This window comes from Phyllobates terribilis, unplaced genomic scaffold, assembly GCF_046119375.1.
Source record: "Phyllobates terribilis strain yellow unplaced genomic scaffold, ASM4611937v1 Scaffold_2__4_contigs__length_985480577, whole genome shotgun sequence".
Lineage (NCBI taxonomy): Eukaryota > Metazoa > Chordata > Amphibia > Anura > Dendrobatidae > Phyllobates > Phyllobates terribilis.
In genome coordinates, this window is record NW_027362762.1 from 620470968 (window position 1) to 620491045 (window position 20078).

Here is a 20078-nt window from a genome sequence, read left to right on the forward strand (position 1 = left end):
TTTTTTTTTTATGCAAAAAGGTGGATTACACCCAGATTTGAACCATGGAAGAAGAAAACCACAGTTCTAGTTCTCTGGCCTACACCAGAATTTTTTAAATAGATATATTTGTGTCTGAACAGTCAGCAAGATACTCAAACTGTTTTTTTTTTTTTTAAAAAAGGCAAAAAAGTGGATAATACAGAGATTTGAACCGTGGAACTGCAAAACCACAGCTCTAGTTATCTGGCCTACACCAGACTCTTTTAAACAGATATATTTGTGTCTGAACACTCACAGACACACTCAATTTTTTTTTAGGGGGAAAATACCAAAAGGTTAATAAAATGGGTATATGTACAGTCTGACTGAGGGAAAAAAAAAGAGTGTTTAGATGAATAAAAAGGATTTTTCCTGGCCCCTGAGACCTGGGGCTAAGTCTAGCAATCTGAAAAGCAGCACACAGGACTGTAATGCAGTGTTTGTTGGTATAACCACTGCGTCTCCTATACAGCCTGCCTGCCTGATATCTGGGATGGATATTAGTCCTGAGAAGGACTGTTTGTTTGATTTTCGAGGCTTTAGAGACCCTACACTACCTATTTCGCAATATAAATCTCTCCCTAGCTCAGCAGCACTCTCCCTACACCGACTGATCCGCAGCGACTGTGTCCAAGATGGCGGCGTCCAGTTTTAAATACTCGAGGTGATGCTGTGCATCCAGTCAATCACTGTAATGCCCACAACCAATATGGCTGCGGCATTACAGTGACTGGCTGGCAATCCCTGCATGTTCATTGGCTCTGTAAAGAGCACCAAACGTGCAGGGCGGAGACCCGAGCTCCCGCCCGAGTAACCCGAAAATGCTCGGTGCTCACCGAACATCCCGAGTAGCGTGATGCTCGGGCGAGTACCGAGCAGTGTCGAGCATGCTCGCTCAACACTAAAAAGCACGTCACAATTTTCAGATTTATATTTTTAAAATATTTAGAAAACAATGTATAATTTCCTTTACATATCACATCACCTACATTGTGTAGGTATATCACATAAAATCCCAATAAAATACATTTAAATTTATGGGTATAGCGTGAAAACGTGGAAAAGTTCACGGGGTATGAATACTTTTTCAAGTCACCTTAACTGTGTATTATATCTTTGTGACATTGATTTTATCAGATCTCCTTGGCTTATCAGTTGTACAAGATTTACTTATTTTATTTCCATAGTTAAGTATTGTTTTTGGCTTTACCTTAATTCATTTCTAAACTGACTTTATCACTTATGATTAAATTATTGAATGTTAGTTGTAATATTATCAAACTATATTGCATAATAAAGACCCCTTTGCCTCTGAAATAAATGGAAATAAAGATAAGGTTTTTGTACTCATTGCATAATCACATCATGTCTGATGTGTAAGCAGATAAACGAGTGGTAGCTACAACTAGATTCTAGAATGAATTCATCAAGGTCCAAGTGTCACTGCATGTACTAGTACCCTGTTTGTTGATGAGATGATGACATTTCGCAATGACTATTTTTTGTTTCCTGGTAGGTGACCCATAGCCCATGTCATAAACTATAAAAACTGATATGTTGTACACGATCACTGGTGTGGAGGCAGCAATGGCCAAGGTTCTCCTCTTCACTGGTAAGTGCATGCCATGCTTTTTAAAAAATAAAGTAGCATTTGACCTCTTTTATATGTTACATAGATAATGGTACTTTGACACATATAGTGGAATAATGTGTGTACCGTACCTCTTAGAAAAGGAAAGAGTCTTTTGGTTCTGCTGCTATAGTTATTTTTACTAGTTAGTTACTTAGTTAATATAAACTTCCAGACAAAACATTTAGACATTAGCTTTTTTGCATACAAGTTCTTCATATTTTTTTCACAGAAAGGACTTTTACCTATGGGGCTGTTCACATGCCCTTGTAATTTTGTGGATCAAGCGGTCCAGAAAAAATCTCAGGGACATGTCTGAATTTGATCCGAGACTTGGACCAAATTCACCAATGGAAGTCCATAGGTGAATTATTCCACCGGTGTGCTGTTATAAAATAAAATTTTTGTATTTGTATTTTGTTGCCATATGTTAGCGCCCCCTAACTTTTCTATTATTCCGTTGATGTTTTGGGACGGTTGAGCTTTGGATTTTAATGGAACTACAGTGTCATGGGGTACATTTTATTCATCACCTTTTTTATACAAAACCCCCTAGCAGTTGTGTCTTTTTTCACTTTAACAGGCAGAATAAGGAATGTGACATGATGAATGCTAAGACTTTTACGGACACCGCAGTAACATATATTTAAGTTCATTTTTTTTCCCAAATTGGGAAAAGAGAGGTGATATCATTTGTATGTTTTCGGTATTTCGGTATTTTTTTAAACACTCTACTTTTTTAATATTTATTGTACCACAAGTGATTTGAATCTTCTTTTACTTTACAATATCAATAGTAAATATTCAATTATTTTGCAAGAAGTGTAATTTATATTCTTCTTTTTTGTAGTTTTGGCTTTGGCCTTTGGTGCTCAAATTGGTAAGTTCTCATACCTACCTGTTTCTTCATATTAAGAGTATCTTCACTATCACTTGAAATTTTTGCAAAATAGTTATAGTACATGTGAACAGGGTCGGACTGGTTCACAGGGGAACAGTTGAATCTCCTGGTGGGCATCTGTGCAGGAGAGAGTCCCCCACCCTTTTATATGAGCAGGATTTGGCTCAATTCACTTGAGCTATGTACAGTCAAATGCTGCATCTCATCATTCATTTGTGACTGAGGGTAATGTAATATTTGCACGTAGCTAGACAGTGGGCCCCCAGAGTCAATGTTATTGGTGGTCCCTTGGCATCCCAATCTGAGACTGCATGTGAATCTATAAACAAACATTTTATGACGTCTGACCATAAGGTCTGAAGACCTTATAGTCCTAGGTTTGAACCTAATTTGTTTTATTTCTCAAAGTTTTACTGAGTGACACAAGACTGCATTACATACATTTTCCAAATGTAAATGCTTCATTTTTGGCCTTATGAGGGAGACTGGAGATGAGCGAAACATTTGAAATTTGATGTTCTCTAGATTCGCTGAATTTTGTCACCAAATTTGACTTTGAATCGATTCACTGCAAATTAAAAGCATTCAGTATTATTCACTTTTCCTAACATACTAATTTTCTTCCCTACTGTGCTGTCACACATGCTATCTGTACAAATTGTTCAGTGTTTTATGGCTTTCTCTATGGCTAAGCTGTGAGTTGTGACATTCTCTCACTATCTCACTATTCCTGCACCTCCTTCAATACAGTCTGTAGTAGTCAGTCCTAATAGCTGATGCTATAGCGTATGATAGCTAAAAGGCATTATAGGCATTATAGGCATTATTATTCCCAGCCACACCTCAGGTTACATGATTCTTCTATACCTGATGCAATCTTTTGCAATATGTGAAATAGCCTTGGCCATTTTAAGTTATTCATGCTAAGTGTATTGCAAATTGTTTGAATTCGCTGGGTTCAGTAAATTTCTAAAAATTCTGCACAAATTTGATTTGTTTGAATCTATTCACTCGTCTATACTACAGACCTATATGCAGAGCTGCCACCAGGAATTTCAGGGCCTCATACTGGCAAAATTTTCATGCCCTCTTGAGACTCGGCCAGGCTCCACTTCAGCTTTGCCTCCATCCCTCAAACCTTCCATAGTCCCATCGCCCACTCTTGAAAAAGCTCCACTTCTGCACCATGTCCTCACCAATCACACATTAACAGATCCCATTGAACACATCGTATCACACACATATCCAGCAGCTTTTGTTTTGCTCAAAAGATTTTTTTAAGCCGCCACCCGACAAGGCAGACTCTTTTGGCCAGGTCATACTCTACTCTAACCTAGTCAAAATGTAACAATTTATTAATTTATTAATACCCAACACTCTTTTTAGGTATATTTTTGTTTATTTTTCTTTAAGAGAATATGTCACATACATTTTTAAAATTGATCAATAATACCACATACAAGGGACAAATACCATCACACCATGGCAGAATCACATATTACCAACTCATAGTGACCAAATAATACTATATACAAGGGACAAATGCCACCACACCATGACCAGACCACATATTACCACCACATAGTGGCCGAATAATACTACATACAGGGGATAAATACCGCCACATCATGACCAGACCACATTGTGATCGAATACCACCACACACGAGGGAGAAATACTGCCACACCATGATCAGACAATATATTACCCCTACATAGTGACTGAATGATACCACATACAAGGAACAAATACCGTCACACCGTGACCAGACCACATATTACCACTACGTAGTTAACGAATATTACCACATAAAAGAAACAAATACCGTCACATTGTGACCAGACCACATATCGCCACCACATAGTAACCGAATAATACCACATACAAGTGACAAATACCGTCACACCGTGACCAGACCCCATTTTACAACCACATAGTGAATAAATATTACAATACTGATCACTAATAAAAAAAACACAATACTATTATTATTATAAGTGCCATAATACACAGGAACTCTGTACGTAGTATACAGTGTATAGTGTCAGTGTACAGGTAATACAGTGATCACCAGTGACATTATGCACAGCAGCTCTGTATATAGTGTCAGTGTGCAGGTAATACAGTGATCACCAGTGACATTATACACAGGAGCTCTGTATATAGTGTCAGTGTACAGGTAATACAGGGATTACCAGTGACATTATACACAGGAGCTCTGTATATAGGGCTCAAGGGCTGTCACATTGTAGAAGGATCATCTTAATTCTCATTTGCACAAGGAAAGACCAGAAGCAATGGGATGAAACTGAATGGGAGGAGACACAGATTAGATATTAGAAAAAACTTTTTGACAGTTAGGGTGATCAATGAGTGGAACAGGCTGCCACGAGAGGTGGTGAGTTCCCCTTCAATGGACATCTTCAAACAGAGGCTGGACAGATATCTGTCTGGGATGATTTAGTGAATCCTGCTTTGAGCTGGCGGTTGGACCAGATGACCCAGGAGCTCCCTTCCAACTCTACCATTCTATGATTCTATGATATAGTGTCAGTTTACAGGTAATACAGGGATCACCAGTGACATTATACACAGGAGCTTTGTATATACTATATAGTGTATAGTCTAAGTGTACAGGTAACACACTGAGTTACCAGTGACGTCTTTAGTTGGAGATATTCATTTTGCTTCTTCATCCAGTGCAGACCGCCATCACTTCTTCCAGCCAGGACTCGTCTCTGCAGGAAATAACACAGTTAGCTAGAGCACACTTCTCAGTTTTTCCCCAACTTCTACACTATGCCAGATGAAGAAAAAAAGTGACAGTGTCGCACTGCACAGTAACAGGATCCCCCCACTGAAAACAGTATCCTCAAAAATAAAATACAACTCAGCAGTAATAATTTCCCTTAATAATGTCTTACATCCTGGCTCCATGTGCCTCCATCCTGCTCCTGTATGTCCTACCATCATGGCCCCATGTGTCTCCTTCCTGCCTCCCACGTCTCCTTCCTGCCTCCCACGTCTCCATCCTATCCCCCACATGTCCTCTCATCCTGGCCCCCCACATATCTCCATCCTGCCTCCCCACATCTCAATCTTTCCCCCCACATGTCTCCATCCTACCCCCTACATCTCCATTTTGCCCCCCCACATGTCTCCATACCGCTTCCCCACATGTCTCCATGCAGCAATCCCACATGTCTCCATGCTGCCCCCCCCCACATGTCTCCATGCTGCCCCCCACATGTCTTCATGCTGCCTCCCACATGTCTCCATCCTGGCCCCCCACATGTCTCCATCCTGGCCCCCCACATGTCTCCATCCTGCCCCCCTATGTCTCCACTCTGCCCCTCCACATGTCTCCAGCCTGGCCCTAAATGTCTACATACTACCCCGATATATGTCCTCTCATCCTGGCCCCACGTGTCTCCATCATGCCCTTCCTTATGTCTTCTCATCCTGCCCCCACATGTCTCCATCCTACCTCTATATATGTCCTCTCATCCTGGCCCCACATCCCACATATGTCTCCCCAAATTGCGCATTTCAGTACCAAAAAAGTCTCCCCACCTGACTGCGGTCCAGCGGTGTCCTGTCCTCTTCATCAACCATTTGAAGCACGGTCTTGCCGGCGCATGACAGTGACGCCATACTCTGGTGACATGCACGCTGATGTCAGCTACTGGCCTCTGTTTTGCTAGCGGCTTCTATTGCTGTGCAGAAATCGGGTCCTGCACGACAATCGAGTTTAATTGAGGACAGTTCAGTTGAGTTCAGCTAGTGAGCAAGCGACCGACTCCTGCCCCCTGGGGCCCGGTGTGGAGGGGAGCCCGAATCGGGCTCCCTTCCTTGCCGGGCCCCATGCGCTAGTAAGGGACGTAATGCACTGATGGTGGCCCTACCAATATGTATTGTATTTATTTTTTAGTGTTGAGTTTTGTCATAATTGTTGTCAGTTTTCCTTCATAGCTATACAGTACCTTATATATTATCTACAGTTAGGTCCATATATATTTGGACAGAGACAACATTTTTCTAATTTTGGTTCTAGACATTACAACAATGAATTTTAAACAAAACAATTCAGATGCAGTTGAAGTTCAGACTTTCAGCTTTCATTTGAGTGTATCCACATTAAAATTGGATGAAGGGTTTAGGAGTTTCAGCTCCTTAACATGTGCCACCCTGTTTTTAAAGGGACCAAAAGTAATTGGACAATTGACTCCAAGGCTATTTCATGGACAGGTGTGGGCAATCCCTTCATTATGTCATTCTCAATTAAGCAGATAAAAGGCCTGGAGTTGATTTGAGGTGTGGTGCTTGCATTTGGAAGGTTTTGCTGTGAAGTAAACATGCAGTCAAAGCAGCTCTCCATGCAGGTGAAACAAGCCATACTTAAGCTGCAAAAACAGAAAAAACCCATCCGAGAAATTGCTACAATATTAGGAGTGGCAAAATCTACAGTTTGGTACATCCTGAGAAATAAAGAAAGAAAGCACTGGTGAACTCATCAATGCAAAAAGACCTGGGCGCCCACGGAAGACAACAGTGGTGGATGATCGCAGAATAATCTCCATGGTGAAGAGAAACCCCTTCACAACAGCCAACCAAGTGAACAACACTCTCCAGGAGGTATGCGTATCAATATCCAAATCTACCATAAAGAGAAGACTGCATGAAAGTAAATACAGAGGGTTCACTGCATGGTGCAAGCCACTCATAAGCATCAAGAATAAAAAGGCTAGACTGGACTTTGCTAAAAAACATCTAAAAAAGCCAGCACAGTTCTGGAAGAACATTCTTTGGTCAGATGAAGCCAAGATCAACCTCTACCAGAATGAAGGAAAGAGAAAAGTATGGCGACGACGTGGTACAGCTCATGATCCAAAGCATACCACATCATCTGTAAAACACGGCGGAGGCAGTGTGATGGCTTGGGCATGCATGGCTGCCAGTGGCACTGGGTCACTAGTGTTTATTGATGATGTGACACAGGACAGAAGCAGCCGAATGAATTCTGATGTCTTCAGAGCCATACTGTGTGCTCAGATCCAGCCAAATGCAGCCAAACTGATTGGTCGTCGTTTCATACTACAGATGGACAATGACCCAAAACATAAAGCCAAAGCAACCCAGGAGTTTATTAAAGCAAAGAAGTGGAATATTCTTGAATGGCCAAGTCAGTCACCTGATCTCAACCCAATTGAGCATGCATTTCACTTGTTAAAGACTAAACTTCAGACAGAAAGGCCCATAAACAAATAGCAACTGAAAACCACCGCAGTGAAGGCCTGGCAGAGCATCAAAAAGGAGGAAGCACAGCATCTGGTGATGTCCATGAGTTCAAGACTTCAGGCAGTCATTGCCAACAAAGGGTTTTCAACCAGGTACTAGAAATGAACATTTTATTTACAATTTTTTAATCTGTCCAATTACTTTTGGTCCCTTTAAAAACAGGGTGGCACATGTTAAGGAGCTGAAACTCCTAAACCCTTCATCCAATTTTAATGTGGATACCCTCAAATGAAAGCTGAAAGTCTGAACTTCAACTGCATCTGAATTGTTTTATTTAAAATTCATTGTGGTAATGTCTAGAACCAAAATTAGAAAAATGTTGTCTCTGTCCAAATATATATGGACCTAACTGTATATGAAGACTATATACACTTACTTGCAAATATTGTATGCCATAAGCAGCTTTCTAACATTTTTTTATCTTCTTCTAGGCTCGGCTTATAAACTGATTTGCTATTTTAACAACTTGGCACAGTACCGACCTGGACTAGGGAAATTTAACACAGATAATATTGATCCATGTCTGTGTACACACCTAATCTACGCCTATGCTGGAATGTCCAACAATCACATTACGGTCTCCGAATGGAACGATGTCAACCAATACATTGCATTCAAAAGCCTAAAGAAGCAGTATGTACCCTAATTTCACTACTTTCGCGTCATTTGCAGGGCCAAACCATAGCAGATTATTCATTATAACTCTGCATTAGGCCACAATCACATATTCAGTATTTGGCCCGTATTTTAGATCAGTATTGGTAAGCCAAAACCAGGAGCGGGTGATAAATACAGAAGTGGTGACGTGTTTCTATTATACTTTTCCTCTGATTGTTCCTCTCCTGGTTTTGGATTATAAATACTGGTGTGAAATACTGACCAAATACTGAACATGTGAACGTGGCCATATGGACAGTGACTAGTTTCCTTTATTTTTATTCCAAAGGTTTTCATATAAGGAGTAACTTATACTATCTATGATGTAACGTGACCAGTAAATCAGAAATCTCAGATATGTACTGAAATGTTTTACCTACATGTTCGGAAATAATTTTTAGCAGATGTTATATTTTCACTGTCATCCAACTGGGAACATCCAAAGTGATTGTTAGGTCTGTTTTGGTTTATCAGTAGTGATGAGCGAGTGTATTCTTTACTATTCACTATTCGCACGGGTAGTACGGTATTCAGGTTACTCGCGAGTCGATATATTGAGAGTATTTGTGTATTCGCCTCGCTATATTCAGATGTCCGGCCCTGCAGTTTTGCCGCCTTCTTTGCAGCCACTAAACATGTTGGGCTTCTTAACCAATCACAGTAATGCCGCAGACATCTTGAGTGTGGCATTACTGTGATTGGCTGGCCGCCCAGCGTCATAGGGTCTATTTAAGCCATGCTGACGCCATTTTGTGCACATTGCGTCTGGAGCCTGCGTTCTATAAGCATAGGGAGAGATCGCTGAGCTGCTACGGAGAGTGTTTAGGCCTCTTGATCAAACAAAAGCCCTTGTAAGGGCTACCTGCTGTGTATACTAGTTCTGTGTTTAAAGGAGCCGCTCACTAGCTCTATAATACCACCAAAAAATAGCTCTTTTCAGAGCTGAAGACTCACAACAAAGTCAGAGTACAGGGGAGAGCTTGTGTATTAGGTAGGGAGAGGTTAAAGTGTTCTTCCAGTGTCCATCTTAACACTAGGACTACTGGACTCGTGACCCCGCCTAGAACTACTGAAAGGAGTCATTTTGACTCCTTGCTTGTTTTCGTTTATTTTTAGAGTTTCATTTGTGGTTATTTATTAATAATTATATTTTTTGTAATGTATTATTATTGTGAGATCCAACAGTAATGCTTTTGATTGTTTTTTTTCTGCTTTTCTTATTTTTCTACAGAAAATAACAATAATTATAATAGACGTTTTTCAAACATTTTTTTTTATTCAAGTGCACACATATAAACAACAACTGAAGAACAAAAAGCAGAGAAAATGTAGGTGGAGGAGCATAAAAATGAAAATATGGCGCAGAATTCACCTTCTAAACATTTGGTGTTTCGCATTTTAGGCATTGCCTTTGATTTATGGCAGTACATTGCCCACACAAAGACTTACCACAAGTCTTACAATTTCTGACAGATCTATTTTTCTTGCACTTTTCTTTGATCTGGCAAAATTTTGTTTGAACCATCACTTCTGAGCATGTAGAAACTTGGGACGTGGAATCCTTTTCCCTATCTGTGACATAAGGACCACTCAACTCTCTCACAAGCGTTTGCAAAAATGCCTTGCGTGACATTTTTTGGTGGGTAATCTCCTTGAATATTATCCATGCATTTATACCCGCAAAGTCTAAGGCATTTTCAAATGCATGAACAGGCCATCTCCTTGTGCATGTTCGTGTGGTATATTTTCGTGCCATCTGATCTACTACATCTACTCCATATTTTGTTTCATTGTAAAACTTTACCGTTTCTGGAGTTTTTTAGCGGAATCAGACGCAACAACAACATCTGGATGGACGGAACTCAAAATGACAACATTTTTGTTGGGCTTTCCTTGATATACTGTAAGTGTAAAATTGTCTTCATTTCTAAACACTTTAGTGTTGTACAATTCCTCTTTCATGGATTTTATTTCTTTAGGCACTTCTCGCCTTATCTTGTTCAGTGTTGCCACGATGGTTGTTCTTTTGCTTTTTAGCTGTTTAGCTAATTTTACTGAAGTAAAATAATTATCGGTTGTAACATTGCGACCTTTTTTCAAAAACGGGTCCAATAACTTCATTACCACATGGTCAGCTAAACGGTCCTCAGCACGGCGTGTGTCATCTTTGCCTAGATAAGGGAAGCCATTTGCCAGATATTTGCTCCTCTTATCAACAGCTAGCCAATATTTGTGGCCATATTTATCTGGTTTGGAAGGCATGTACTGCGTGAATGGACACCTAGTTTTGCTTGGGAAAAGTTGCTCATCCACCGTTATGTATGGGCCAGGTTTGTAACACGCAATACAATTTTCAATAAACCTGTCCCACACAGTAGAAAATAGAGCAAACTTGTCCGTTTGCAGTCTCTCCGATCGAGTAGATTTCTCATCAAATCTGAGAAACCTCATAATTTCAACAAAGCGGTCCCTAGACATTGTCGCTTTGCAAAACGGTATTCCCCAGTCATTACACCAAATACTGCTAATCGAGTGACGGTTCGTGCCAGATATTCCACGAGCATAGAATATCGCAATGAATGCATCTAGCTCCTCATCAGATAGAGTAAACTGTAAATTATTGTTCCTGCATGCTTCTGCAAGCGTACAGTTCTTTATATGTGTCAATATATATGAATCAAAAAATAAACGCCATGCGCTCAAAGGACTATCGATAATGATATTTCTTCTGGCGTATCCTGTAGGGCCAGGTGCTTCTCGAAGAATATTTTGGCTGTCACGCCTACCAGGCAAGTGTTCTCCAATTTCAACAGGTTTCCATTGAATACCATCCGCTGAAACTAGTATTCCTTCAGATTCACCTTCTCTGGTGTTTGTTGTTGCATTACCTTCGCCGCCATCGTTATCTGTTGTTCTTTCATTTCTGGGACGTTTTGCTGATTTTTTCTGTCCACAACCAGGAGGATGGTCACGAGGCAACATAACTGCATGAGCCCGATCCCCAGTTGATGTGCTTGGAATATCTGTAAAAAAGTTGATGAATATTTAGAATTTTTGTTTTGTAAGGGTCCGTGCACACTGGCTGGATTAGCGGCGGAATATCCGACCGGATATTCTCACCACAATCCGGCCCGTACCTGCCCGCTCAGGTACAGAGCGGAGTTTCATACCTGAAGCTCCGCTCCGAACCCCGGGCTGGAGCCGCTGTCTGGGACGGAGCCGTGCTCGCGCGTAAGCAAGCGCTGCTCTGTCCCTGACAGCGGCTCCAGCCCGGGGTTCGGAGCGGAGCTTCAGGCATGAGCGGGCAGGTACGGCCTGTATTGCGGCAAGAATATCCAGATGGCTATTCAGCCAGAATTCTGCTAGTGTGCACAGGCCCTAACTCAGTGTGTGGAAGAACAAATAAATACACATAACTACTTACCTTCTGGATTTGTTCCTTCTGAGTCTTCAGATTCACTTGATATGTTCTGAGGAATGAAATCTTCATCACTGTCAGAATCAAATACATGTTCCTGCAATTCGGATTCCGATTCATCCTCCGGTATAGATTGCAAAGTAGCCAGAATATCCTGAGGCTTTATCAAACGTCTTCTCTCCATATTCCTCACAAATTCCATAATTCTATATAGTTCCCTGCTGAAAAATAGAAATGAAATGAAAACTAAAAGAAATAATAACTGTTCTGCCACCTTCAAAAGTAGGTGGGCTGAATCAGTTGACAGACAGCTAAACTATTTCATAACAATTCATACCTGTATGAGTCGAATTTCTGTCCAGCCGCTTCACCGATGCCTCCATCTTGTGCCAGTCGTTACACTGGTTGCCCATTTGCTACAGGGTCCAATATAAACTCATCACTCTCACCCACAGAGCTCTCCACAGTTCTGCACCGCCTTATATCTCCTCTCTCATCTCTGTCTATGGCCCTACACCTGCCCTCTGCTCTACAAATGACCTAAGACTGACATCCCACATAATCCGAACCTCTCACCTCCGTCTCCAAGACTTCTGTCTTGCTGCAACAGTTCTCTGAAATGCTCTTCCCCAGACGATCAAACTGATGCCTAGCCACCACGTCTTCAAGCACGCTTTAAAAACCCATCTCTTTAAACAAGCCTACCACCTCAACTACTCAGTAAACTAACTTTCCCCTGTTCCCTCCTTCTAAATATTATTCTGAATCTGCACCCTACTATTCATCTGTCTCCACACCCTCCATGCACACGATAACTACACTCGATACTTGATTATTGCACTTAAACATACTGGCTGGTGACCGGATCATGCAGTCTTATATGAAAATCCCTACTTATTATAATTGCCTGACCTGAAATAACAAGCACTTTTCACCTATTGTGTCCACCCATTGCCTTGTTGTATGTAAGCTTGCGAGCAGGGACCTCACTCCTAATGTAACTGTTTAAAGTGTCTCACCTTGTATTGAATTTATTGTATGTACATGTCTCCGCTTAATTGTAAAGTGCTTAGGAATATGTTGGCGCTGTATAAATAAAAATTATTATTATTATTACTGTTGGATAAAATGTGTATCACACAGACACTTTTACATGAACGGTGCCATGTGGGCCACTCTGCAAAAAGGCAAATGTTCTGTGTTCCCAACAGTAGAAAAAGTACCCATCCTCTCCTCACGCTGACTCACCTCCCCCTCTTCCACCTCCTCCTCTCCAGCCCATCCAGGCTGGACAGACATGAAGCTTAGGTTGGGTGTCTCCTCTGTAGCATTATGAGTCCCCTTGATAGCACAGAAAAACAAGTCCTCTCCCTCCTCATCCTCCTCATCTTCCTCCTCATCACCCAATGTTGCCTCAGAATATTGGCTGGCCTGGGTAGTATCACCCATTTGGAAATCTGGCTCCATACCAACATGCTGGGCACTCAAAGCTTCCTCTTTGAGATTATGCAGTGATTGTTTCAAGAGACACAGCAGCGGGATGGTTATACTGATAATAGCCTGATCACCACTCTCAAGGTTGGTGCAGTACTTAAAGTTCTCAAGAACCTCACAAATGTCAGTGATCCACACCCACTCGACAGTTGTTATGTGTGGTGGCTGACTCTCAGTCTGACCTGCATGCTGAAGCTGGTATTCAGCTACTGCCCTCTGCTGTTCACTAATGCTCGCCAACATATGATAGGTGGAGTTCCACCGTGTGGGCAGGTCGCAAATGAGTCAGTGACTCGGCAAATTCAAGCACTTTTTCAGTGCTGTAAAAGCATCAAAAGCAGTAGAGGAATGGCGGAAATGGGCGCTAATATGGCGCACCTTCTTAAGTAGGTGCGGCAAGTCATGGAAAATTTTCAGAAATTTCTGAACAACTAGGTTCAGCACGTGAGCGATGCATGGCACATGTACCAGCTTGCCGATCTTTAAAGCCGCCACCAGGTTACGCCCATTAACGCAGATGACCAGACCGGGTTGGAGGTGCAGCGGGGAGAGCCACTGATCGGTCTGTTGTTTTAAAGCTTGCCACAGCTCTGTTGCAGTGTGTGCTTTCTGACCTAAACAGATCAGCTTCAGCAGAGCGTGTTGCCGCTTTGCTGATGCGCTGCTACACAGTTCCCAGCTTTGCAGTGACTGGGAGGGTAATTCAGCAGAGGACGAGGAGCAGGAGAAGGGGAGAGAGGAAGTGGAATATGAAGAGGTGGAAAACCTGACAGAAGTTGGGCCCGCTATTTTTAGCGTGGGTGGGATGTGTGATGTTCCAGTTTGCGCCTTTGTCCCACCCTCCACCAGGTTCTCCCAGTGTGCCATGACAGAAATGTATCATCCCTGTACACAACAATTTGTCCAGGTGTCTGTTGTTAGGTGGACCTTCCGGGTTACGGCGTTAGTGAGAGCACGGTTCAGATTGTTTAACACGTGCTTGTGTAACGCAGGGACAGCACACCGGGCAAACTAGTGGCGGATGGGAACACTGTATTGTGGGGCAGCCACAGCCAACAGATCATGGAAGACTGTGTTCTCACAAGCCTAAATGGCAACATCTCCACAACTAGCAAATTGGCAATGTGCAAATTTAATATTTGTGCCTGTGGGTGCGTGGCTGGGTATTTACGCATTCTTTCCAAGTTCTCAGACACGGACAATTGGACGCTTTGCTGGCACAAAAAAAGTGGATATGATTGATGTTTGTTGTGTATGAGCAACCCCAGCTTGTGGGCAGGAGGTATGAGCGCATACTTCTTGAACAGCAGATTCTGAAGAACATAGCCCAGGCGACATGGCATAAGTCTCCACCGAACCCAAAAGCACTATAGATACTGGCTGGTGATGAGCTCATGCAGATTTTATCTATCCCTCATCACCTCAAGATGGCTGGACCATCAATGTCAATAAACCCCTGTACCTTGTGTCACCCCCACCTCATTGTAGATTGTAAACTCTTACGAGCAGGGTCGTCATTATTTTTGCTTTAATTATTGCATTATCTTTACAATTCAGAGGTTCATATTCAACAGTCATAAATAACATAGCTAAAGCGCTGCAGAATAGGTTGGCGCTATATAAATAATGAGTATTATTATTATTATTATTGGTTTGACCCGCAGACGCAGATTTGGTACCCTGGTGTTAGCAAACAACAATGTTTTTCTCTGAAGGACTTTCAGAAAAAAAAATTCCACATAGCAGCTGAACGCCCCCTAGCCCTGACTTGGGGCACAGCGGGGGTGCTCTTGGGAACAGTTGACCCAGTTCTCACTCTGGGCAAACCACTACTCTTTGGTGCCTGTGTTGGTGCTACATATTCATCTTCCTCTGCGTTGCTGTCATGGCTATGCGTGCCAACGGTTCAGTTTGGATCAGTGGACTCATCATTTACCACCTTGTCTTCTATCACATCCTCCTTCCCAGTTGACATTGTAGGCTTACCTGTTGGCAACTGTGTCTCATCATCATCAGCCTCCACCTCTGGAGACAGTAAATGACGTTCCTCCAAGTGGCTTTCTTCTGGCCATAGGTCCTCAAATACTTGAGTATCAACCACGCCACCTCCTCTTGTCCCTCTTCAATGCTGCACGGTGATAGGCCAGAGCCAACCAAAGGATACGTACCAAACAGATCCTCAGAGTGGCCAGGCTTGGGATCATATGTCTCCTGTGACTGATAGTGGCGGGAGAAAGGAGAACCAGCTTCAGGATTGGAAGGGCCAGCCTTCTGTGTATCCACAGTAGACTGTGTGGTCGTGGAAGATTTGTTGCTGCTTGATAAATGCGTAGAGGCCTTGTCTGCTATCCAAAACAGAATCTGCTCTCGCTCTTCTGGCTTTCACACACGTTTACGTTCCAGACCAGGAAGTTTTTCCAGGAACGTAGTGGATGCATCAAGCTTCTTCTGACCTGACACAGACTGAGTGCCTTCTCGCGCACCACTGACCACAAGCCAAGCTAGCTGCAACAGGCACAGCCAAAATAGTGAGTCAAGCATGACACAGCCCATAGAGCTAATTTTTACAAATCCTATGCCAAAACAGATCAAATTAGGGGCAGTCACCAGGAGAGTGGCCTCAATTGACCCTCAGTATAAATTTTATATAGGCACAGCAGCAATCAGTCATTGGCTACGCATGAGGTATCAGGGTCTGGGCCAGCATTTACAGCTTTGAAGTGAACTTCAAATTAAGACGAGGTGGGGGAGGGATCGATGTAGGCCTGCTGTGCTCAGAGCCCTGATACCACATGCAACAGCTCAAGTTGCTTTTATGCCACACTCAGATGGCAGAAAAATCTGTTTCATAGGGTAGTATTGGTAGAGAAATGTAAGGATAGTAACACGGGTAGCTGACTGAAAATGAGTCGAGTCCTGCCGGTCTCGGAGGCCTACTGCTACAGGCAACACACATGAAGGACAACCAACCAGTAGTGTACCCATTTCCAAAAATTATGGGCTGACAACACAAAAGTGGCATCAATTTCACCAGAGTAGAAATAATATAATGAAGACCGACATCTCTAACACTACAGTCAACCCAGCAGATGGAGATCCAACCAGGAATGTTCACATTTCCCTAAATTAGCGGCTAACACCACCAAAGTGGCATCAATTTCAGTAGAGTAGAAATAGTATAATTAGGACTGACACCTCTTCCACTACAGCCAACCCAGTAGATGGAGACCCAACCAGGAGTGTTCACATTTCCCTAAATTAGGGGCTGACACCGCCAACGTGGCATCGATTTCAGTACAGTAGAAATAGTATAATTAGGACTGACACCTCTTCCACTACAGCCAATGGAGACCCAAACCAGGAGTATTTACATTTCCCTAAATTAGCAGCTAACACCACCAAAGTGGCATCAATTTCAGTAGAGTAGAAATAGTATAATTAGGACTGACACCTCTTCCACTACAGCCAACCTAGTAGATGGAGACCCAACCAGGAGTGTTCACATTTCCCTAAATTAGGGGCTGACACCGCCAAAGTGGCATCAATTTCAGTACAGTAGAAATAGTATAATTAGGACTGACACCTCTTCCACTACAGCCAACCCAGCAGATGGACACCCAATCAGGAGTCTCCACATTTCCAAAAATTAGTGGCTGACACCACCAGAGGGGCAACAATTTCACTAGAGTAGAACTAGTATAATGGGGACTGACACCTCTTCCACTACAGCCAACCCAGCAGATGGACACCCAACCAGGAGTGTTCACATTTCCCTAAATTAGGGGTTGACATCACCAAAGGGCATCAATTTCAGGAGAGTAGAAAGAGTATAATTAGGACTGACACCTCTTCCACTACAGCCAATGGAGACCCAAACCAGGAGTATTTACATTTCCCTAAATTAGTGGCTGACACTACCAATGGGGCAACAATTTCACTAGAGTAGAACTAGTATAATGGGGACCGACACCTCTTCCACTACAGCCAACCTCGCTGATGGAGACCCAACCAGGAGTGTTCACATTTTCCTAAATTAGGGGTTGACATCACCAAAGTGGCATCAATTTCAGTAGAGTAGAAATAGTATAATTAGGACTGACACCTCTTCCACTACAGCCAACCAAGCAGATGGACACCCAATCTGGAGTCTCCACATTTCCAAAAATTAGTGGCTGACACCACCTGAGGGGCAACAATTTCACTAGAGTAGAACTAGTATAATGGGGACTGACACCTCTTCCACTACAGCCAACCAAGCAGATGGACACCCAACCAGGAGTGTTCACATTTCCCTAAATAAGGGGTTGACATCACCAAAGTGGCATCAATTTCAGGAGAGTAGAAATAGTATAATTAGGACTGACACCTCTTCCACTACAGCCAATGGAGACCCAAACCAGGAGTGTTTACATTTCCCTAAATTAGTGGCTGACACCACCAATGGGGCAACAATTTCACTAGAGTAGAACTAGTATAATGGGGACCGACACCTCTTCCACTACAGCCAACCTAGCAGATGGAGACCCAACCAGGAGTGTTCACATTTTCCTAAATTAGGGGTTGACATCACCAAAGTGGCATCAATTTCAGTAGAGTAGAAATATTATAGTTAGGACCAACACCTCTTCCACTACAGCCAACCCAGCAGATGGAGACGCAACCACGAGTCTTCACATTTCCAAAAATTGTTGTTTAACATCTGCAGCAACAGCAGCAATAGCAGGCACAGAAGCCATGCTAACGATATCACAGACTGCAATTACATGAGATCAATGCAGCACACAAAAAACTACAACATCACCTCATCTGTACAGTCTGTGATTGGGGTGCAAATGTCCTTGGAGATCCATGACTTGTTCATCTTGATAAAAGTTAGGCGGTCTACACTTTCAGGGGACAGTAGGCTGTGCTTATCCATCAGGACACCATTATCAGCACTGAAGACACGTTCTGAGAGAACACTCGCTGCCTGGCATGATAAAACCTCCAAGGCGTGACAGGCGAGCTCAGGCCACTCTTCCATTTTTGAAGACCAAAATGTAAAAGGGTCCAAACCCTCTCTGATGGTATTGATATTGAACTCTAGATACTTCTGCACCATCCTCTCTAGTCATTCACCACATGTCAGACTCGTACTCTGTTGTGCTGGTGCACGATCTGGTCTAAAAAATGTGTGAAAGGACTCACAGAAATTGCTTTTGCCACTTACACTGCTGCTGCAGCTAATGTTTTGGTGTTGATGAAATGATTTTCTGGAGGTTGGAAGTCTAGAGCTGCGATGCACACTCTGTGCCTCACTGCTGTCTTGGGGAAAACCTCTACTAAGGTTGTGTAAAAGCGTGTTTCGATATTCCAGCATTTACGGGTACCTTTCCAGGGCGGGAAGCATCTGGCAAAATTTACTCTTATAATTTGGATCTAATAGAGTGGCAACCCAGTAGTTTGCACTATTTCGAATCATAACCATACGGAGATCATGCTGCAGATAGTGCAGCAAGAAGGCTCTCATGTGTCAGACTCATTAATGTATTCCAAGCCCATGGTGTGTTGGTGGCTGGGTAACACTGATGCATGTTTCCTCCTTCCCCACCCGCCAACCACGAACAACAGAAAGAGGATGATTATCCTCTTCATCTCCTGACTGTTGCTCGCCCATCACCTCTTCCTCCTCCATTTGTTCCTCAGCTCCTGCACCTTCACTAACAGTTTGTCTGGTATCACCATCTTTGATCGCTGTAATCTACCCTCCCTTGGCAGCTGCCTGTGTGACAACAGTCTGGAACTTAGAGACATTGTTATCACTTCCGCAATCTCCTCTGCTTCCTCTGGGACCACCACCTCCTCCCACAGGCCTTTCAAAGTCTGCTGCAGCATACTGCTAACAGGAATAGTGATGCTGATGTTGGCATCATCAGCTCTAACCATCTTAGTAGCCATTTTAAAATTGTACAGAAGGGTGCAGAGTTCATTAATCTGTGCCCACTCCGTAAACGTGATATGCCCCACGTCCTTATTGCCAAGGCTATACGACATGACATACTGCGTCAGGGCTCGTTGATGCTGCCACAGCCGGTGCAACATGTGCAGAGTGGAATTCCATTGTGTCGGCACATTGCATATCAACCTGTTAACTGGCATGGACAAAGACCTCTGTATCGATGCAAGTCAATGACCTAAGGGGTGCGAATGGCGGAAGTGATCACACAGCTTCCGTGCTTTCTGAAGCAGCTCATCAAGGCCAGGATAGTGGCGGAGAAATCGCTGTACCACCAGGTTGAGGACGTGAGCCATGCAAGACATGTATGTGAGCTTGCCTCGGCGTAGTGCTGCCACCAGGTTTAGCGGAGACAGCCATTGCTTAAACTCGGCCTGGATAGCTGTCGACAACTCTTCAGCTGTATGACTGTGATCACCAAGGCATATTAATTTTCACACTGCCTGATTAAGGTGAGCCCTGGCTGCACAGTAAGCAGGTGGTGGGGATTCGCTCTGCACTGTTGGAATGCGTGTTTCATTAAGGCCACTGATATCTGAGGCTCATGCGGACTGTACTGTGCTGTCAGGGCAACAAGAGGAGAATGGTCACTCTGAGGGCAAGGTGTAAAAGACAGATGTTCCCCAAGATAGCAGTGAGGCACACAGTGTATGACACACCCCCT

At 43.1% G+C, this 20078-nt stretch overlaps 1 protein-coding gene across 2 annotated transcripts in view; it reads left to right on the top strand.

Annotated features, from left to right (window-relative positions):
* Window positions 1-1510: 1510 nt before the first annotated feature.
* LOC141221790 (uncharacterized) overlaps window positions 1511-20078 on the top strand; it is a 176461-nt gene continuing 157893 nt past the window's right edge. For both annotated transcript variants that reach the window (XM_073666574.1, XM_073666575.1), the window contains exons 1-3: window positions 1511-1633; window positions 2502-2531; window positions 8282-8483. In XM_073666574.1, coding sequence (XP_073522675.1) covers window positions 1576-1633; window positions 2502-2531; window positions 8282-8483 — 290 coding nt within the window. In that variant the 5' untranslated portion in view covers window positions 1511-1575. The remainder of the gene's footprint in view (window positions 1634-2501; window positions 2532-8281; window positions 8484-20078) is intronic.